Genomic DNA, 22,471 nt, shown 5'->3' on the forward strand with positions numbered 1-22,471 from the left:
GCTGGATTTCTTGATGTATTATTGTTATGTACTGTTTGATGGACCCGTTCACATTTCATCCCTCCTCATGAGCAGATGGACTGAGTTCATAACATTGGTAGAGGCTTTCTCCAAACGCAGAGACGATGGACTGTGAAGATTCAGCCGAGAGTCAAAGTGCATATGAGGTACATTATTAGGAATACTTGACTGAAATGTTTGATTAGATTCAGGCTGAATGGTAATTAATTATCTGTTTTAATATCATAGAATGTTTTCTGCAATCCAGCTTTTGAACCCGATGAAGACAATGAGGACAACACAAGAAACTGTCAGATCCACATATACTTTAAACCCGCTAAAGAGCCAGGTGAGTGCTCACAGAGAGTTATAGACATCATTCTGGGATTGATTAATTTAAAAACAAATTTTAACACACACACACAAACACACACATAAATAAATAAAGAACAGAACAAACACCAGAGACGTCCCACACAGCGTTTACATCATTCTTACACAATTATGTAGTCTTACGGTTATACAGTGACATTCTTTACAGGGCTTACAATCCCACAGGTCCCCTCTCCTCAGACACAACCGTGGGAATGAAGTATAATGAATAGGACCAGGCGTAAAAGATAAAAACAAATGGGAACACTTTATTTTGATGGTCCATTTGAGTATTAGTAGACTGTCTGCTTAATATCTGCTGATTCTGCTTCTTCAACAGACATTTAACTGACTATTAGAGACTTTGTAAGTACATGTCAACATACACAAACCCTAGCCTAACAGTCTACTGATAATCTAATGAGAATTAGTTGCAAAGTAACTGAAATTCAACAAGCAGACCATCAAAATAAAGTGTGACCAAACAAATAAATAAATAAAATAAGAAACGGTAACGCTTTACAATAACAGCACACGAATAATAATGTGTTAATATCTAAACTAAACATTACTTTATTATGAACTAATGATGAGTTAGGGCACGCGCTAATCATCATCTAACTTTAACTACAACATGTGTCACAAGAGTTCATGTGTGAATAACAGCTAGCTTAATTACGTGTTAGTTCATCCCTGCTGAAAAATACAGCTTAAACCTAGGCTGGTTGGCTGGTTTTAGCTGGTTGACCAGCCTGGTTTTAGAGGGGTTTTGGCCATTTCCTGGCTGGTTTCCAGCTATTTCCAGCCTGGTCTTAGCTGGACATAGCTGGTTTTGGCTGGTCAAGCTGGTTTTAGCTGGTCATCTCCCAGCCTGACCAGCTAAGACCAGCCTGGAAATGGCCAAAACCCCTCAAAAATCAGGCTGGTCGACCAGCTAAAACCAGCCGATCAGCCTAGGCTGGTTTAAGCTGTTTTTTTCAGCAGGGAAGTGCTTGAATCTGCTGTTCATCAAAGAGTGGGAACTCTATTTTAACTATTAGACATGGACATGCTGTGTGTTGTGTTTTCTGAAAGCTGTAGTAAATGGCTGTGTGCTGACAGTACGAGCGTGTTTGGCTGATCACAGAGCAGTGTTCGTGTCGGCCGCTGTGCTCTTCATCTCCACTGTCCTGTGCATCACGCTCATCCTTCTTCTCAGACGTGAGTAAAGTCTCTTCATTTAATTTCACCCTATCTCAGTCCAAAGTCTCTCTTGAGGATTTGACAGGAGCCTTTTTAATATTTCTGACAGCTTTTCTATAAACGTGTTACTTTATTTGCTTCGATTTCTGTGTTTTGCAGTGAAAAAAGCGAAACACAAATTCCTGCTGGAGGGACTGTATGGCATTGTTGTTTTGCTTATGTGTAATTACATAAACATCTACAATCATATACACACACACTACAGAAGAAGAACATGGCAGTCCAGTGTATAAATTGCTGATATAGACCTTTACTTTCTTATTTTGTCCTAATATCTCTACACTGTAGACTGTTTATATGGTCTTTTCTTTTTATTTTGTTTTCCATTATTGTATGATTATTGTGTCTGAACAACATTGGCATATTATGCATCTTCAGTTTGTGGTTTGAGAGGTCTCGGAACAGATAGGGGTAACTGATCCGGCATGCTACCCGAGGATGGAGAGGTGTCGCGCACGGAATGGTGGAGCGAGGGGTGTTGGTGCAGTGGATGGTGGAGGGGTGTCGCGGACGACAGTGAAGAGGGCTGGGGAGTCGCGGAAGAAAACGAAAGTGAACAGCGGACGGGGGAGAGGGGTGGTTGAAAAGGGGGATCGGTAAAATGACGTGCCGGAGCAATGTAAACTCGCCCCTCACAAAAAAAAATCTGTTTCATGTGAAACTTTTAGCGTTATTAAAGATTATAATATTTAGCGTTAGCCGCTAGCATGTGCTCTAGATGGACTCGTGCTACTATTACGAACCGACACGACGTGTAATAATTATGACGTTTTACAGAGAACATGCTTTAAACAGTGAACATACAGAGAAACGGTAGATAACGTTAACGTTATAAACGGTGGCTAGACAGAAAAGGCAAATGTATATGATAATATTATAACCTAACTGTGGACTGACAGGGAAAATAGCGCTAACTGACATATTCATAGCAGAGACGATATTTTGAGTTCGTCAGTGTGGATTTTCAGTTCTCAGTTTTGTCAGAAAAAAATATAAACTGATAAAGCTTCTTTGTACACTTACCGTGTCATGATGATTTTCAATATCCGCGGTAACCCAGCATCCTAAAGCTGCAGGCACTCACCATAGACTGAGCGTTCTGCTCACGTCACCTCAGCCAATCAAGGCCCCTCCCCTCTCCAACAAGAACATAAGGAAAGGAATGGTCTCTGCTTAATATCATAAGTAAACTATTTTTTTCTGCTGATTAGTGCAAATAGCTCATTTGATTTATTAATGACACAATTTCTTAAAGAACAATAAATAATTAGTAATGATCACTTAAAATGTTTTATAAGCACAAAATCCGGGTTTACAGTGTACACAGCATGCTGGCATCAAAGGTCCCCTTTCTCATATTAAATCCCCAGTCTTCCGCACTTTAGGAAACTTCAACATTCAGGACGTGCCATAAGCACAGTGTGCACTAAAATGAGGCTGAAGATAATGGATGGCAACACAATGTGCAATGCCAATGCCTCCTTGCAAAACCTGCCGTGACCCGGATTCGAACCGGGGTTGCTGCGGCCACAACGCAGAGTACTAACCACTATACGATCACGGCGAGCTACGAGACAGCCGCTCGAGTAGTTCAGTGACATGTGTTTTAACATGGAGGGCCGCAGTAACTTGCACACGCTGCTGTTTTATTTTCCTTTGCTTTTCCTTACCAGCACATCCATTTTCCCAAGAAACACAGGAGTTGCAAACAATCAACGAAGATCGCAAACTAAAGACTGCATACGGCCTCTACTTAGTCCTCAGGATTCGAACCTCTGCGAGGAAACCCCAATAGATTTCTAGTCCATCGGCCGAACCACTCGGCGACAACTACTAAGCTTGCCCCCTTCCGTGTACTCTTGCCTGGTGCAGTGGTTGTGCTGCCCGATGACATGGAGAGCAAGCTAGAGCTCACCGGCAGAGGATGTCACTCTAAAAAAGTTGTGTTGAACGTAGTCGGCAGGATTCGAACCTGCGCGGGGAGACCCCAATGGATTTCTAGTCCATCGCCTTAACCACTCGGCCACGACTACACACTGTTTAGGCTGCCATGTCCTCTTGCCTAGTGCGTAGATTGTGCTGCTAGACAACATTTAAGGCAAGTGAGAGCTCCACGGCGAAAGCTTTGTCTCCAATAAACAGTCTCTCACGCCCGAACAGGGACTTGAACCCTGGACCCTCAGATTAAAAGTCTGATGCTCTACCGACTGAGCTATCCGGGCTCCTTGCTACATTCTCACAGTAGGCTAGGTTGAGGGTTGTGGTGGCGCAGACATTCCTGAAACACAAAAGGTGACCGTGAGCTGGGGTTTAGGGTTGTGGCAGGTGTAGCCGTTACTGAAACACAACAGGTTACTCTGAGGTTGGGTTTATGGTTGTTGTAGGTGTAGACATCAGTAAAACTCCATAGTTTGGACTCCATGTCATGTAGGAGACATTAAATAGTTCAATAAAAACTGCAGGATCTTTCACACTTAGCATCCATCGTTTCAGCTGATCTGCTGTGTGTTTCTAGTTTTCATGCTAGAGATTATATAAGTACATGTTTGTTTATAAACCTCCATCTCCATCTTTTCTCCAGGGTTTTTAAACAGGTGTGGTTTTAATGAATTATTGTGGATTTTGTGTACAGTATTCTGTATTTCAAGGCTTTTGTGGCTGTTTTTAAAACATGCCATATAAATAAAAGCAATCGATCATTCACAGCGCTGTTAGAGTTTCGTCTCTGCGATTTTAATTGGATCAATGATTGTGTGATTTAATGGTATCTGCTATTTCACATGTTTATTTTATGATATTTAAATAATTATCCATATTGAGCTATATAGCCAGGTGATTCATTGCTTGTGGTCCTACACTTTCCCTTAATGTCAATGTACATTTACTTTCTCTCTTCTCTTTTGTGTTGTTGTTTTCACAGAAGTTGAGACTACTAAAGAAGAGACTTCACCTTCAGACACTTGGTTTGGAAACAGAGTTTCTGAAAACCTCTCTTTGAGTCCAGCTGCCCTCCAACCTACATATAGTCCCACAGTCCCTGTGCCTGGGAAAGAGCCTACATTCACAAGTCAGTTAAGGATCTCTTACACAAATACATACATGCATACATACATACATTTACCATTTCATATCAAGCGACCCCAAAGCATGATTGTACATTTGTTGAATTGTTTGTTAGACATAAAGAACATCCTAAAGTAGATATCTCAGAATAAAGCCTGACAGGTTTAACCTTCTGTAAACACATATTTATACATATACATGTGCCCCTTCCTCATCTTCATCAAAACAGCAAACTCGTTCATCATGAAGATTCCCTTTTCCCTGCTTTGACAGAATGTGGTGGCATGTTGAGCAGTGCAGGGGGCACTCTGAGCTCTCCCAATCACCCAGGTGTGTATCCTCCTGACTCTCACTGTGTGTGGGTGATTCGGGTGTCTCCTCCGTCCCTCGTGCAGATCCAGATCTCGTCTCTGGCTATTGAGGGACCTTCGCCCTGCCTGTTTGATTGGCTAGAGGTCAGAGAGAAGACAGAGAAGTCATCTGCTGTCACCAGGTTTGGCCACACCAAGTGTTTCTCAATCATTTGCAGTAATTAGAATTGAAATGGACCTGCATTTACATTTGAAAAGCATTCGATTAGGATGCCAGAACAAGTCAAGGCTGAGGGCGCGTCTCAATCAGCACCCTTGTTCACTAGTCAGTGCACTCATTAGGTTGCCACCCATTTTAAAGGTGACTTAATTTATAAATGAAGGTGTAGGTGGGCGACGCAGTGGCTAGCGCTGTCGCTTTACAGCAAGAAGGTTGCTGGTTCGAGTCTCTGCTGGGCCAGTTGGTGTTTCTGTGTGCAGTTTGCATGGGTGTTGGTGTGGGTTTCCTCCGGGTGCTCCGGTTTCCCCCACTGTCCAAGCACATGCGCTATAGGGGAGCTGGGTGAGCTAAACTGTCCGTTGTGTATGAGAGTGTATGGGTGTTTGCAGCTGGAAGGGCATCCGCTGTGTAAAACATGCTGGATAAATTGGTGGTTTATTCCACATTCCCTGATTAATAAAGGGACTCGGCCCAAATAAAAATGAATGAGTGAATGTAGGTTATATCCGTAGTTGTTAAATGCAGAGCTTGGTGAAAAAGTAGGTAAGGAAAAGTAACGCAAAAGTAAGATAACGCATATTTTCCATAAAAAGTAGCTAAGTAATGCCATGAGTTAGGGGAGTAACTCAATATTGTAATGCACTACATTCAGAAGTAACTTTACCCAACACTGGTGGCAGATTCAAAACCAAGACTAATGTCATATGCTAATGAGGGAGAGATTGTCACCAGTGGGCGGGGCTTTCCCCCTCTGATGACACGTACAAAGGGAGAATGTCAATCTGCAGTGTTTCTGCAGACAGTTATGATCAAGTCTGATTACAAAAAAATAAAATGTGTGTATTTTACCATTATCAGCTGGTTATATTCACAGATCAGTGCCACAAAACTGTGTTTAAACCACTTAATAAAGTGATATTGGCATAATAGGTGCCCTTTAAGTGCTGTCTCAATCGCTAAATTCTTCCAGTGCACTGAACTGTTTGCTCCTTAAAAAGTCTCACAGTGCATCGATAAACATATGCACCCTCAACAGAAGCTTGGAAGTGGGAAATATGAATCACGTGACCCAAATCATCAAATGTAATGACAAACAACATATGTTTTTTTCTAAAAAGAAACCCTTATTTATTTATATTTATTTATATTTATTTATTTATTTATATTTATTTATTTATATTTATTTATTTTTATTTATTTATTATTTATTTATATTTATTTATTTATTTAAATAATCAATTATTTATTTATATTTATTTATTTATTTATTTATATTTATTTATTTATATTTATTTATATTTATTTATTTATTCTTTATTTATATTTATTTATTTATTTAATTAATCAATTATTTATTTATATTTATTTATTTATTTATTTATTTATTTATATTTATTTATTTATTTATTTATATTTATTTATATTTATTTATTTATTATTTATTTATATTTATTTATTTATTTAATTAATCAATTATTTATTTATATTTATTTATTTATATTTATTTATTTATATTTATTTATTTATATTTATTTATTTATATAATTAATTATTTTTATTTATTTATTTATTTATATTTATTTATTTTTAACATGAACTAGCTAGAAAAGCTTAGGAAAGCAAATATGTTGCTGGTTTATGAAACAATCAAAGTATTTAGCTGTAATGTACTGTTAATAATGTAGTAAATAAACATCATTAATGAAAATCGTTATCTCTGCTGTTGTTCATAAACTCCAGATTTGATGATGTACAATCAGGGCATTCTAATATCACACTAAGTGTGTCCCGATGTGTAGTGATCCAGGTTCACCAGAGCCCTTACTAGTGCCTGAATTTGTGCACAGGACTTACTGCACATGTCTCTTTTGTCTGATACACACTTTCAGGCCTTATGAGACTCTAGTAAGGAGCTGAGGAGTAAAACTGCTGGTTTTGATTAAGAAGACATCATAAATGTGCAGAATCTTGCTGTACTAATCTGTTGTGCTATTGTTTAACCTGTTTCCTTCAACCTAAAGGTTTAATAATTAATAAGATAACTCAAGAAAAAATAAAAGATTTGCTTCCTTCTAGATTTTGTGGAAACGTTGCACCACCTACACTGAATACAAACAGCAGTACTGTGCTGGTTTCATTTCACTCTGATGGAAGCATTGGTGGCAATGGGTTCATCGCACAGTACCATTCTATATTACCAGGACAGAGTAAGCATATAACTTAAACATGTCAGTATTTGAACGTGTGTGTATCTATCTATCTATCTATCTATCTATCTATCTATCTATCTATCTATCTGTCTGTCTGTCTGTCTGTCTGTCTGTCTGTCTGTCTGTCTGTCTGTCTGTCTGTCTGTCTGTCTGTCTGTCTGTCTGTCTGTCTGTCTGTCTGTCTGTCTGTCTGTCTGTCTGTCTGTCTGTCTGTCTATCTATCTATCTATCTATCTATCTATCTATCTATCTATCTATCTATCTATCTATCTGTCTGTCTGTCTATGATTGCCTGTTTCGATGACTTTAAAGACTAATGAAAATGATTTTGATTGTCTTGATTTTACTACCAGAGACTTAATTTGAGTTGAGTTTTGGGTCATAGTAACTATAACACATATTTTGAATGGAGCTGAATACCTGCAACCATTGACTTCAATAGTAAGTCAACCTGTACTCGTCACATGAACACTAAAGCACGCGGCGCATGTAAACATGAACCACAAGCTAAACACGACATCAACAGAAGACTGAATGTAAGACACGAGCACACGATAAATGAAAACACTTACCGTGCACTCACACATGCGACATGCATGTTCTGATCCCAGCGCCAACTCAAACCAACACCAGCTAGACTGGAGCGCTGAGAACAGAAACACCACGCCGCAAACAAAACAGCTAACACACCAGGACGAGAGCGTGCATCCTGAGCATGGAATTGACAAAGACCGAAGTGGCAGAATCAGTTGATGGATGCAGTTTTCAGCCAATCCAATTACAAAAAGATTATTGGGTGCCTGATAACGCCTATTTGTTGTGTGAGAAGAGCTGCGGATTGAATTAGTTAAATATTTATAATAACTCCATGCCTGATCTGTCTCACATTCTACAACTAACATGTGTTATTCCTATTTCTCTCAGATATTGTTCACACATCTGTCGGAATCAGACAGCATGATTATTGCACAGATGTGCCTTAGGTTGGCCACAGATGCTGCAGGTTTTGTAGGAGCATACACAGGGGGTTTTCATTTGGAATAAGCCGATCTGGTGATTCTGGTGAACTGTTACGCCATTATGAACTTGCAGCGTTTAAGATCTTCACTGCCTGATTGAGACAGAATACAAAGTGGGTCTCAGACCGGACAAGAAGCACTGCATTAAATTACATTGTTCCATGACATGTCTTTAAACATGAAGGTTTATTTTACCACAGTATTTTCATGAGAGTTTCTGCGCTCACCTGCTGCTCCTGATGTTTAAACTGCTTTTCATCTTGTTTTACACTTGAACATCTAAATGAATGCCTAAATCTATTTAACTGATTGCATTTACTAAATGACATGATCAATTCTGTAAAAGGAACCTTCTGAAATTGAAAATAGTCACGTAAACCTGAAGCTTATTGTGGCTGCAGGAATGTCCACCTATTAAATCTGAACACATAATTGGTGAAGGACACAAATATCAGGAGGAAAAGCTTGGTGAAGGTACTTTTGGGCTCCCAAACACTAGAAGTCCATGTGCACAAACTCTTATCAAGGTCTTTTATTTATGTGTTAGGGTTAGAAGCTTAAAATATAGACTACTGAACAGAAATCCCACAATAACTATCCTACTACAGCCAGTGTAAAGCGCCAATTCCACCCTAATTCTGATAACGAATGCACACTAAAGGTTTTATTGTATATGTGAAGGGTATGATATTCACTAAAGACTTAATTTTATCTGCAAACAGGAAGTTGTTCCAGGGAAGAGTTTATGTGTGACAGTGGTCATTGTTTACTGCCAGTTTCCATCTGTGACGGTCAACCAAACTGTCAGGACCGTTCAGATGAGCTCAACTGCAGCCACAAGCACAAAGGTAGGAGAGATGATGCCATCGCACAAAGTGTGACGCTTCCGTTCGTAATCTTGATTTAAATCACAGTGCGTGTGATACTTAGTGTGTGGAGGACAAATAACAGGAGAATATGGATCATTGTCCAGTCCAAACCACCCAAAGCCTTACCCACATCAACAGGTGAGTTTCCTTTGCTTTATCTGCTACCTCTACTATTCTGTTTTCTAGTGTTTGTTAAAAGATTTTAAAATTCACTAGCAATAGTTATTGATGACTGTGGGCTCTAGTTTAATGATCTAAATGCAAAGTCTGCAGCTCATGGTGCAAAAGCATTAAGGGCGTGTCCCAAATCCACTTCTGCTATTTTAAGGATGGATAAACACGCTCTGCGCCCGGCGCATGGTCTAACAGGGGTGTGCTTATTCTCTTAATGAGTTCTGGGTGTGTTTTGAGCATAACCTGCATTAAACCAGAGTGTCATCTCTCATTCCCTTTAAGAGTCAGTTACGTCGCTCCATGGTGAAGTTGCTATTTACATGGTGGAAGGTAACAGTTCAAAGAGTGCTGGGTGTGAGGGGTCCAGAGTGATTTTGGCAGCCCTTCTGCTCGCTCTGGATAAATACAGTTCTTGGACAGTAGGGAGGGATGTACCAATGATTTGCTCAGCAGTTGTAGCTAAGCTAAACCAGACAGTTATTGACGTGCAGATGACTGATTCAATGATGGAGATGTAGAACTGTTTCAGCAGCTCCTTTGGGAGGTTGAACTTCCTCAGCTGATGAAGAAAGTACAGCCTCTGTTGAGTTTAGTTGGTCAATGGCACAGTCTAATTCAGTTACTCAAAATAGCAATGTGCCAACAAGCCCTTAACACACCTCCTTTCTAGACCAGCACACCCATAAGTCCACATAGTGGCGCAAATGGATTTGTGTTACCCAAATGCTGTTGCAACAAATGAACGCAAATATCTGTTTGACCTAGTCTGATGATGTTTTATAGATGTGTACGTGGGAAATATCAGTGGACGTTGGACAAGTTATTCGATTAAGTTTTCAGAATTTCAGTCTGGAAGCGCAGGATGTCTGTGAGTTTGACTATGTGGAGGTTTATGACGGTTCAGAGACAGCCGCCAACACTGCTCTGGGGAGGTACGAACACACCACTGCTTTCTCTGATTTATCAACAACATTTATTAACGCTCTCACTATGTAGTCTGAAAACAGTTTGAGTTGAACAATCTGTAGCTCGTCTAGTTGAACAATCTGTAGCCCTTTAAGACCCCTGTATACTTCAAATGAAACCGAACTGAACTGAAGTACTTCCGAACAGCTTGTTTCGGCAGTTTACAACAGCTCACCAAAGCAAACTGTTTGTGGAGTTTGTTTTGGCTCCTCAACACCTTTGAGCTGCCATTGGTCTATGATAATTACTTAATTAGTGGGTGTGTTCTTAAACTCCGCCTTCTTTGGTTTCCTCCCTTCCATTTGTTTGTCATTCTATCAGCATCAGGCAGGAGAACAACATCCAAAACAAGTAGCAGAGCTGTAGTATTGCCCACAGATAAGTAGCTGAGAAATTAGGACCAGGACACACCAAGCCCAAGCCACGTTTCTGTCCAAATGAAGACTCAGGGTGTACTCACACTATGTACAGTTGCCTTGAACCAGGCCGAAGCATGCTTGTCCCCCCTCCTATCGCCCCCAACGGCCCGCACTCACATTACATTCGGGCCTGGGCACGCCTACGTCATTGATGCGCTGGTCAGTTTAAGAAGCGCTCTCGCTCAGCACAGTGGACATTTCTTTATATCGTTTTAGTGGTTTGAGATGCAGTGACACACAGTCACATATTTCGCCGAACAGATCAGCCACGTCTAAAGTCCTGGTGCTGCAGGAATTAGGAGGTCTGCAGCAGGTGCAGCTGTGGTGCAGTGAGGGGTTTGAGTCTTTAAGAAACTATGTCAGTTTGCGTTCATCAAACAGTCAGAATGATTAATGAATCCATATGAAACAGTCCCTTAAAGTCACGTCTCGTCTTCAGTTTCGGGCTCAGGCACTCTTTGCACTCACACTACAAGCGTACCGCACCAAAGCCCAAGTGAACCGCGCTCTGGCACACCTCTTCCAACCGGGCCAGGGCCAGCCAACTGAACCGTGCCTGAGCCCGATTCAGAGCACTTACACTTCTCAAACGATCCAAAAAATGGGCCTGGGCACGGTTTGGATAGCAGAGTGTGAGTACACCCTTAAGAGAATGCAATGCTTTACATAAACTCCGGTGCTCATTACACACAACACATAATAAGTCACAGCATCTCTGGCATTCTGACCTTCATGTTTTTACACTGAGCATGTGGATTAAACAGTTTCTTTGGATCTCTGCAGGTACTGTGGGTCAGCGCTGCCTCCTGATCTGACCTCTTCAGGACCTGTGCTGACTGTTGTGTTTGTGGCAGATGAAGGTGTTGCCGACAGTGGCTTTTATGCAGCGTTTCAGGCCATATCTCTGTCAGAAAGTGAGTGCTGCATGATTTCACAGTTTAGCCTTCAGGATACTGTAAGAATCTTTGTTTGTAGAGTTTCACCGTATCATGTGGTTCTGCTACAGGAACATGCAGTCCAGCGCAGTTTGCCTGTCCCACCGGCGAGTGTCTCCATCAGGACTGGTTGTGTGATGGATGGAGTGACTGTGCCGACGGTGCAGACGAGCACCACTGCATTAACTCCACCTACCCTCCATTCAGTGAGAGTTCATCAAACAATCTTTTCTGAGGCTCGACATGATTTTTCTGTTGCATCACTCCTTCTGCTCTCTAAATGATCAGTCTTATCAGAGGCTTTAGGGCGAGGCTATCAGTGCATGTCTTGTTTTTTTGCCCTGCCTTCATGGGAGGCAGTGGATTAAACAGATCTGGTCAAATTGAATCTGTAAAATTTAGCAGAGTTGAATCTAAACTCTCTAAGACTGTGGCCTTCTGGGAACTGGGTTTGACACCCCTGATCCCCTATCGAGCTATTCACACCAGGCCAGCACGACAAAGTGAAGATTTCTGAGTGTTCCCCAAAAATCATGACACATAAATCATAGTAGGTTTACTTGAGTGCTTGTGTTTACTGTCTTAATGCGTCATTCAGCTTCTCATGACTACTGCCTACTCTCCAGTAAAAGCTCATCCATCAGCTCTAATCATGTTCAGGGTCTGGTCATGACACTATAGAATAGTTCATTTGTCAGCGAACGAGTTACAAGCAATATGTATTTTGAAAACCAGTTATGGCTTTGGATTTTTTTCACTCTTTACATTATGAACACCACGCTGCCTACGAACAGAGACATTTACACCAAGTGCTAAAACAATCTTCAGAAGAAGCTGTTGAATTATTTTAGTCATTCAAGAGTTCACACTTAGCTCATGATTTATACATAGCTTGTTTGGCATGCTGTCCCGGGAGAGAGCGCTGAGCTCAAGGGATCCTCTGGCCCAGGGCTCCCTCCCTTTCGCAGGTTTGAGCTCAGGTCGATCTCAAAACTCCCCCGCTGCTGAGGCAGAGGTGAACTTCCTGAGAGTAAGATCTAGGCTTATTTTGTCTATGATATAGAGCATATCTGGACGTTGGGAGGAAACCGGGGAACCCGGGGGAAACCCACGCGGACACGGGGAGAACATGCGAACTCCACACAGAAACGCCAGATAGCCCAGTGAGGACCCGACGCCATTGGTATTCTTTCTGTAAGGCAACAGTGCTAGTGACTGGGCCACCGTGCCGCCCATTCTAGATAAAGGTGGAAGAAGGGAAGGAGTGGTTTCTCCTAGACAAAGATAGTTGTAGAAAGGAAATGAGGATATATATACATATAGTGACATGGGATTCTTTGATTGGAGGATCGTAATTAGCTAATGTGGGCCAGCTGGGTCAATCATGAGCACGTGCTTAGTTTAATATTAAACTTCACACAGTAAAGAATCATCTTATTCTGCCCTTTTCTTCTCAGCTTCATCTTGTGAGCTCATCCAGGTTGAAATGTGCAGAGGACTGAGCTACAATCTTACATCTTTTCCCAATATCTGGCTGTCTCTGTCGGATCAGAGAGAGGCGGCCTCTATTCTGCACAAGTACAGGGTGAGCAAGCGGTCTCCCAGAGAGTCACAGAGTTAAATATAGAGCACTGTTGTGAAGCGTGTTTAATCTGGTGTTGTCTCAGGTGCTGGTGGATCTGCCGTGTTTCGAGTCCTTTCGGCAGCTGGTCTGTGGGATGTTTCTGCCCCGCTGTAGTCCTCAGAGCGGCGTCCTGCAGTTGTGTCAGTCTGTCTGCTCCACCGCCGAGCTGCAGTGCAGTCCCGCTCTCAGCCTGTTCAGCTTAAACTGGCCCTTCAACTGCCTCCTCCTGCCCGATTCACAAGACCCCATGGAGTGCTCCCTTCCGTAGGACCAGTGACTGATGGATGCACCACAACCTCAAGCTGGAAAATGACCATCCTCACTTACACAGTGCTGAAAAGACAAGTGGAAGGAGTGCTCATCTGTTGGGAAAAAGGACAGGCAGTATATACATGTTGCCAAAAGTTTTGAGACATTTGCCTTTACATGTACATGAACTTTAATGACATCCTAATCTTAATAGGAAGGATTGAATATGCCATTCCATAACAGCTTAAACTCCACTGGGAAGGCTTTCCACTAGATATAGGTGTGTATTTATGGGACGCTTTGGCCATTCAATTGTGCAATTGTAAGGTCAGGCACTGATGTTGGATGAGAAGGCCTGTCTCAAAGTGTCCACCCTAAATCACCCCAATGATAGTCAGTGGGATTGAGGCCAGTTCAGTTCCTCCTCATCCATGTCTCTATGGAGCTTGCTTTGTGCTCTGGTGTGCAGTTATGTTCAGAGATTCCTATCCCCAAACTAATCTCACAATGTCGGAGCATGAAATAGTCCAAACTGTCTGAATTAAAGTCAAACTTATTGGTATGGTGCTTTTCACAATAATTATCATTCCAAAGCATGTTATACCATTAAATGATAATGCTAAAGAGTTAAGGTGTTGAGTATATGGTGGACAGCTATATATATATTATAACCTGCAGTTATTGTACTTTCAAAAAGGTGATATCTATGTGTATAAAACATTTTCAATGAACTGATCTGATCATTGCAGCAATTAAGATAAAAACTGTACTGTGTATTGTTTAAGTCCTCGTAGGGCTGACATCACCTCTTCACAGGTCTTGGATCTGATCAACTGCAGCTGCACAATCTCTAGAGGCCACTGCAAGGCTGACACAGAGAGCAAAGGAAAGAGAATAAGGTTTCATGATATATTAGGAGATGTTAATGTGTGATGATTTAACTGGATCCTACAGTGATGTGATGCATTGTGTAAACGCTTTACTAAAAAGATAGGTCTTTAATGTAGTTCTAAACCGAGTGTTTCTGAGCCTCAGACATTATCAGGAAGGCTATTCCAGAGATTAGGAGCCAGATATGAAAATGCTTGACCTCATTTAGTGGACTTTACTACTCCGGGTACTACCAGAAGCCCTGAGTTTTGATATCTTATCAGGAGTTCCTTTTACTCTACTCGTTTTAACTCTACACCTGACACAATGCAGTCAGGCAAGTGCAGATTTCCTGAGAGGGGTCTGGATGCAGACCTGGTGCAGTGAAGTCTGAGCTGCATCCAATGCTTTTAAATGTGCTCACCTAAGCCTACCCCTCACAGTGATGTCAATAACATTGAGTGCATTGTGTCTGATATTGCATCACTGAGATATGCAGTCTCAGCCTGCATCATCAAGGCTGCATCCAGATGCTATTAGTTTTCCTTGTTAGCTGTTTTTTTTTGGATTATTATACGCTTGCTGTACTGCAGATTATCATGCCTGCCTGCTTTTTTGTTACTCTGTCCACTCTAAAATATTTTAGCAACATGGTGGCACAGTGGTTAGCACCTTCACCTCACAGCAAGAAGGTCGCTGGTTCGAGTCCCAGCTGGGTCAGTGTGTGTTTCTGTGTGGAGTTTGCATGTTCTCCCTGTGTTGGTGTGGGTTTCCTCCGTGTGCTCCGGTTTCCCCCACAGTCCAAACACATGCGCTATAGGGGAATTGTGTGTGTGAATAAGTGTGTATGGGTGTTTCCCGGTACTGGGTTGCAGGTGGAAGGGAATTCGCTGTGTAAAACAGATGCTAGATAAATTGGTGGTTCATTCTGTTATGGCGACCCCTGATGAATAAAGGGACTAAGCCAAATGAAAGCGAATGAATCCTTTCACAGTGATGTTCTTTATGATGGATTTTCATCTGAATCTCTTTATCTGTGTATCTCTCAAATGGAGAGTGGCTGGTACTGATACTGTCTGAAAGCAGGGTCAGTGACCGCAGGGATGTGTACCCGTGTGTGTCACACACACTTTTGCTTACATTCCCTCAGCACTTTCATGATATTCATCACTTTCCTGGTTGTCGACAAAACGTACCACTACCAGCTTTCAGAAGAACGATCGGTCTTTCAGCCACAGCGAAGAAGGTGGAACTCGAGTAAAGAGGTAAACATGTATATGTGTCTATTGGTTATACAGTAGCAGCGGTTGTACACGGAGTAGTTTGTATTATTGTAATATGTCATTACTGTATGATCCTGCGGTTGACTAATGAAATATCTTGGTAGTTTGGATGGAAATATTTAATAAGGTTTTTCAGCAACATGTACAGGCGTAGAAGGTTTGGGCTTTTGTTGGAGACGATGTGCAACTTCAATGGCTAATCACCTTCACATTTTTCAAGCTTGCCCAAAAATACAGCCCTTCTGGTGTAAAATAGGAATTGGAATAAAACATTACTACAAACACAAATGAGTTTAGCAAGTAGCAGAAAAGATATCAATCATAAATCGCAGATTCCCCAATAAGAGACCAATGGATAGAACTGTACTGGAGATACACAGACTTTCAGTTAGCTCAAGATTTGACTTGGAAAACAGCAACATTTAATGGATTGAGTACACTAATGCCAACAATGTATGATAAAGTCCATCAAAGCTGATATTGTTACTCCTATGATGACTGTTTGCTCAGCGTTTCCTTTCCCTTTTCTTTTAATAAAACAATATCTCATGGTTTCTCATGGTCATTCATGTGCTTCTTCCAGATTACGCACCAAACCCAAATCAGCTCATCATGTGTACGGGGAAATGTGCTAAATGCACCGCAGACCTTCTCCTTCCATTCGGCCTCATAGCCATAATTGGAAACATCTTGCTGTTTTTCCCCAACGGTGAGGTGTGGAGGACAGAGGAGATCACAGAAATCATCTGGTTCTTTCCCGGGGTCATCGGTGGAGGCCTGCTGGTGAGTCCAATACTGTTCCTGCACAAGCAGAGAGGCTGGAACGCATTTCTAGAACCCTGTTGTTCCTGATCCGTCCACACGGGCTCATTTGGAATATACACGTGCCCAGGGCTACATGTTTGAGAACTGCGCAATGCAGGGGTTCAAACGCTCCTGGAATTTTGACAAGGCTGGAAAAGTTTTGAAGAAATAAACAAACCCAATATCTTTAGTAGAAGTCATGGAAATTAGTTTAAACATATATCTGTGTACTTGAACATATCTGAGCTGATAATATTAGGTACATTTCATATACAGTAGTCCTTCTCTTCATGTAATGTTCTCTCTGTGGGGTAAAAAGCAACTCGCTGTTTCAGCTTCGCCTCTCTTACGCTCACTTTCACCAGAATTCAGGTTGTGGTGTCCAGAAACAATCTCTAGCTACCGAGGGAAGGTACTGTGGGTGCTAAAGGCTAATGTGTATTATTCGTATAAGTCTTGTGAAAGCACAAGCCAACATTTCTAATATTTTCACACAGACAGCAGGAAACTGTCTAAAAACCCCTTTCAGATTAAATATAAACTACACAGACTGTCTCATATTTTTTGATATGCTGTAATAAATGTGAATGTGCATGTTTTTCAGCTACCACATGTATGTAGGCGCTGCATGACACACGTGAGGTCATGAATATTTATCTGGAAAAGTCATGAAAAAGTCCTGGAATTTCAGTAGCAATAATAAACTGTGGAAATATGCGCTCGGGCTATGCTCTGACAACTCCTCCTTCTCCGTGTTACTGCTGACCACTGAATTGTCTGTTGGTGGCCGGTGCGGTCAGCTTGCTCAGTAGCTCGTCTCGTACAGTGTCAGAGTCAGGACACAGACTGGAGTTGACTGGGGTTTGAGTTTAACAAAATATAGTTCCAGTAACCAGGTACAACTGAACAAAATAAGCAGCGTGAACTAGTGGGAAAAAGCATGTGGCAGAATGGCTTTTCTCTTCTAGTGTGCTTTTAAAAACACTACGGGTTGAGTTTGGGGAACGAGGTGTGTGGTTCAGTTGATAGCAATAGCAATACACACACGACAAGCCGACTGACGTCCCAGAAAAGTAGACAGCGGCCTCTGGTGGATATATGAGAACATGTGTCCCAGTAATGTATTTGAGAAAATGTCAGATTTGTGCATGTGGGCCTCTAGTGGATCTGTGAAGACACAAACTGCAGTCGTATGCAGCCTCATGCACATATATTGCAGTTCTTCAATATGTGGCGCTGTGCACGTGTTTATATAATGCAGCCGCTCCGCATGTCTCTCAGACTGTCAATCTTCAGGAGCGTGTGAAAGTAAGCTGAGTGTGCTTTAGCTGTGTGTGTGTGTGTGTGTCTGTTTCAGGTGTTTTTGCCCGCTGTGGTGATAAGGGCGGCTGGGGTCGAGGGCAGCTGCTGTGCAAACAGATGTGGGGTCAGTAACTGCTCTCTCATGGCTACACAAAGTTCACAATAGAGCTCTGCAATATGACAACACACACCAGACACTGTGAAGTGACTGCAGCTTCAGTGGATCAAAACATAAATAATTCTGTAGGAAACACCATAATCTGGTGGACAGAACCTTCCCTTATATATGGAGTCTTCAGTTTTTATGGACTGACTCTTGTTATGGCGTATTGTTGACAGTATTATGGTTGTATTTTAGTATTTTGGAGTTTGATGTTTCATCTAATGTTCATAAATAATGTTTGTTGCATTACTTTATACTGTATATGTGTTACCGTGATGGTGTTTAGCAGACACTGAGCGTCTTCTATATATTTGTTTCTCTGCTTTTGAGGAAAAGTAGTTTATTTCTATACATCATATTATGATCATTTATTTCATGAGGACGCAAGATACACTGTCAATGGTAATCTGTTTATCATATATATGAGTGCGGTACATTATACTCCATTACAGGCACGCAGACCCACAGAAAGTGCAGTGTTTACAGTTTATTTAGCAATAATGTATATTTTACTCTTATGTCGGACCTGTAATCCTGTTTTATATGTAATATTTACTTTATATTTCTACATTTTTAATCAAACTCTTTCCTGAAGTTCTAAATAAAACAGAAATAAGATCACATGTGCGTCCGTTTCGACTTTAAAATGTGAAAAATGAACATTTAGTTTGTATTTTTTTGCAATGACCGGCTCAAATTGTAAATGTGTTATCTTTCAATCCTAAACATGTTCAGAGAGCAAACTCTTATTTTAATGAACATAACGGTTTAATGAGACCAGAACTATTGTCCATATTCACTGAGAAATCAATAAAACATGTGCTGAGCTCAGCCTAAACTTTTAATATACTATACTGAGTACGATATTGAGATATATATATATACTGTTATCAGGATGAGATGACTTGTGTATTGTCATATATGAGTTATGTCATGTCGCCCGGCACTAGTTTACAACACTCAGAGGCGCTTTTCCTTGTGTCTGAGCAACATGAATCTGCATCCTCATTAATCAGACGTGCCTTAACCCTGTATAGAGCACTCAGTGAAGCACTGGAGGCTAACTGCTGTCAATACAGCTCATTGCTGAATAAAACAAAAATGTCTGTCTGCGTGTTTGCTTATGTGAAGCTGCTTTGACACCATCTACATTGTAAAAGCGCTACACAAATAAAGGGGAATTGAATTGAATTGAAAGTTTGCACTGAAGATGTTGGCCAGTATAATGTCAAGGGCATATTTAAGAGTGTGTTGGTTAGTAGAGTAGCTATAGTTATAGTGTGAAACGCTGCAGATGTTTTGTTTATTTGTCTATTAGATGGTTTAAAGAGTAAATATTAGCTAGATTTGGAGGTTTTGTTATATTGCTTTCAGTTATTTGGTGCCACTTAGTTCTCGTTTCCCTCATCTATAATATACATTGATTGATTGATTGATTTTCTTTTGTGAGATCTTGTAAATAATACGTTTCAGTTGCTGTTTGACTTCTTTCACTATTGTAAATAATTCACTATTTTTGCAGTGTTTTGGTTGTCGTTTTGATGTTTTGCCACCAACTCAACACTAATTTAATCACATTAAATGTTACCCCTTAAACCCTAGAGCAAAACTTTAAAGCCGTAACAGTGTGTGTGTGTGTGTGTGTGTGTGTGTGTGTGTGTGTGTACGTGTGTGTGTGTGTGTGTGTGTACGTGTTTTTGTGACATATCAGGACACAAATCTGTATAATGACATAGGTATGACACAGGTATTACAAAAGGAGGTGAAATATGAGGAGATTGGTGGCGTCCTCATTTCTCAAAATGCTTCTAAATCTCACAGGATGAGTTTAATCAGAGAGTAAAGCTGCTCACTGTTTCCTGTGATGGGTGGGTTTAGGGGTAGGGTGGGGTTAGGGCAATACAATATACGGTTTGGACAGTATAAAATGAATGGAAACCTATGTAATGTACCTTATTGCCACAAAAACAAACATGTGAGTGTGTGTGTGTGTGTGTGTGTGTGTGTGTGTGTGTGTGTGCGTTGTGCAGATGCTGCTGGCCATGCTGATGTCAGTGCTGGGAGCTGCTGGATCAGTGTACTGTATGATCATCAGTGTGATCGGCCTGCAGGACGGGCCTCTGTGTGACACAGGAGACGGCGTCTTCATCTACCCCTTCATCAACACCACCGCAGAGTAACGTTTCTCTACCACTCTCTACACTCTGTAGGATTTTACTTTCAGAATCCGGGACAGGACAAAAGCTGCTTCTCATAAATGCAGAAAATCATTTGTACAAGCTGCAAACACGTCTCTGCTGTCTCTAGAGAGAGAGAGAGAGAGTGTGTGTGTGTGTGTGTGTGTGTGTGTGTGTGTGTGTGTGTGTGTGTGTGCGTGTGTGTGTGTGTGTGTGTGTGTGTGCGTGTGTGTGTGTGTGTGTTTGAACTGAGAACAGCACACTGATGATGTTTATAACTCTCTGAAACTGACCCTTTCAGGCTTTGATCCATAGGTGGTGTTTTGGTGACTGTCGCTTTAAATGCAAATGAGGTTGTGCGACTCTAAATACATCACTGTCAGCCATTTTGTCTACTATAATCATAATTTAGCCTATACTTCCTGTTTCTCCACTAACAGCACACGAATGGGACCATAATTAGGATTTAGTAAGTGGGAAGCGTGGGCAGAATTCTGATCCTATCAGAACCTATCCTCAGAATTACAGGAGTCTGCTGACACCTTCCTCCGTTAGCCTGATGGGTTAATTCAGCACTGGTTTGATTCTCCACCCTGCAGAGAGAGTTACCTGTTCAACCAGACGTGGTGGCGTGTGTGTGAGAGGCCGAGGAACGTGGCGCTGTGGAACGTGGTTCTGTTCTCGGTTCTGCTGAGCGTGGGGACGCTGGAGGCTCTGCTGCTATTAGCGCAGGTGGTCAACGGGCTGATCGGCTGCCTCTGTGGGACCTGCATGAACAAGAACCAGGTCTCCTGTGCACTCTACACATCTGACTCCATGTAGATTTGGGTTTAGCCCCTGTCCACAGGAACACAGCTGATTTAAAACCCGCACTTTTGTCTATACGGTCTATCAAACTGTATAAAAAGAGAGTAGCATGTGACTGAACCCGAATCTCCGGGTACAGCGGGGGTGTAGACACCAGTGTTGCCAGATATAGCTGACTTTCCAGCCCAAAAGCTGTCCAAAACCCACCCAAACTCACTAAAAATCACTAAAAATATTAGATTATATTTAATTTTTATTTATTTACTTTGAAATTGACCTTCATTACTAGTTCTTAATGCATGATGTGACTAACAGAAGAGTCAATTATCAAAACACTTCTATGAAAAATCAGTCAGATGCTAATGGTCTAATCTGATTCAATGATCTATGCTAAGCTAAGCTAAGTGCTCACATTTTCCTGGTGACGTGGAGCTGATCCGCGAATCACAGCACGTCAGCTGACCAATCAGAGCCTCTTAGGGGCGGGCTTTTGGAGGAACTATGATATATGACAGTGGTGTTCATGTTAGCAGAGTAGCTGTATATGATCAAAGGGAGATATGTGAATAAATAATGTGATTAGCGTTAGCACACACCGCTTTACATCTTATAAACACAACCAAGCCTTAAAAACACACCCTGGACCAGCCCTTTACGATTCAGGCATATCAGATAGATGCTATTGAGGAAAACCAGCTGCTCTACACACACACACACACACACACACACTGACCGAAAGTGTCTTGTTGCTTTATCTTCAGCAGACACAGATGGCCTGAAGACCGAACACACACACTCCAGCACGAGGATCTGCACAGCGAAGAACAGCACTGGAACATCCACACACACCTACAGGAGCGTACACACACCTTCAGCAACATCCACACACACACGTCAAAGAGGAAACCCTTTCTCTGCTGTAACTGAAGCCTGTTTCTATGATGATGATTAGTCCTCAAAGGGACTCAGGGCATGTTTTAAGGTAAAGACAGTAGTAGAATACTCGACTGTGTGAAAACTCTCAGTGTTGTAATGTTCTCTGTGGTGCAGCTTACACACCATGTGTGAACAGAGCAGGGCAGAACTCTGTATTAGCTTGATAAATCCTGCATTCAGTGTTATTTTCTCTTTTAGAGTAAAGTATTAAATCACTAAGATAGTTTTGGTTCTGTATCAAGGGTGTTTAAGCTGCAATATTCATAATAAAACCTGCTTTGGGGGGTCACTTCTCATTATTCTGCAACACACACACACACACACACACACACACACACACACACACACTTATAGTGCCACATCACTTGTATTGGTGTGTAGGTCCATACTTCCAAACTCTTGCCTCTTCCAAACTGTCTAGTTGTGTGTGTGTGTGTGTATTCTCAGCAGTTGAAC

At 41.5% G+C, this 22,471-nt stretch overlaps 2 protein-coding genes and 3 non-coding genes across 6 annotated transcripts; 2 read left to right on the forward strand and 3 right to left on the reverse strand.

Annotated features, from left to right (window-relative positions):
- The first annotated feature begins 125 nt into the window (after positions 1-125).
- mfrp (membrane frizzled-related protein) lies at positions 126-13,724 on the forward strand. Its single transcript, XM_056473388.1, has 13 exons — positions 126-167; positions 250-349; positions 1,447-1,572; positions 4,535-4,681; positions 4,951-5,170; positions 7,285-7,415; positions 9,160-9,285; positions 9,368-9,444; positions 10,264-10,412; positions 11,649-11,779; positions 11,872-12,006; positions 13,258-13,385; positions 13,468-13,724. Exons 1-13 carry the CDS (start codon positions 126-128, stop codon positions 13,690-13,692), a joined length of 1,737 nt encoding a protein of 578 aa, XP_056329363.1. The 3' UTR covers positions 13,693-13,724.
- trnah-gug (transfer RNA histidin (anticodon GUG)) lies at positions 3,107-3,178 on the reverse strand. The gene has a single exon. It is a non-coding gene; the product is annotated as a tRNA-His (tRNA).
- Positions 3,566-3,647, reverse strand: trnas-aga (transfer RNA serine (anticodon AGA)). The gene has a single exon. It is a non-coding gene; the product is annotated as a tRNA-Ser (tRNA).
- On the reverse strand, positions 3,764-3,836 carry trnak-uuu (transfer RNA lysine (anticodon UUU)). Its single transcript has one exon. It is a non-coding gene; the product is annotated as a tRNA-Lys (tRNA).
- A 1,948-nt stretch (positions 13,725-15,672) lies between the features above and the next one.
- LOC130242120 (transmembrane 4 L6 family member 1) lies at positions 15,673-22,316 on the forward strand. 2 transcript variants are annotated; one of them, XM_056474135.1, is made up of 6 exons: positions 15,673-15,808; positions 16,410-16,609; positions 17,988-18,056; positions 20,126-20,271; positions 20,872-21,058; positions 21,844-22,316. In XM_056474135.1, exons 2-6 carry the CDS (start codon positions 16,439-16,441, stop codon positions 21,856-21,858), a joined length of 588 nt encoding a protein of 195 aa, XP_056330110.1. In that variant the 5' UTR covers positions 15,673-15,808; positions 16,410-16,438; the 3' UTR covers positions 21,859-22,316. The 2 variants fall into 2 exon arrangements, with proteins under 2 accessions (XP_056330110.1, XP_056330109.1); XM_056474134.1 differs by having other exon boundaries at positions 15,675-15,808; positions 21,841-22,316.
- Positions 22,317-22,471: the final 155 nt, after the last annotated feature.

The sequence above is a fragment of the Danio aesculapii genome, chromosome 15, assembly GCF_903798145.1.
Source record: "Danio aesculapii chromosome 15, fDanAes4.1, whole genome shotgun sequence".
NCBI lineage: Eukaryota > Metazoa > Chordata > Actinopteri > Cypriniformes > Danionidae > Danio > Danio aesculapii.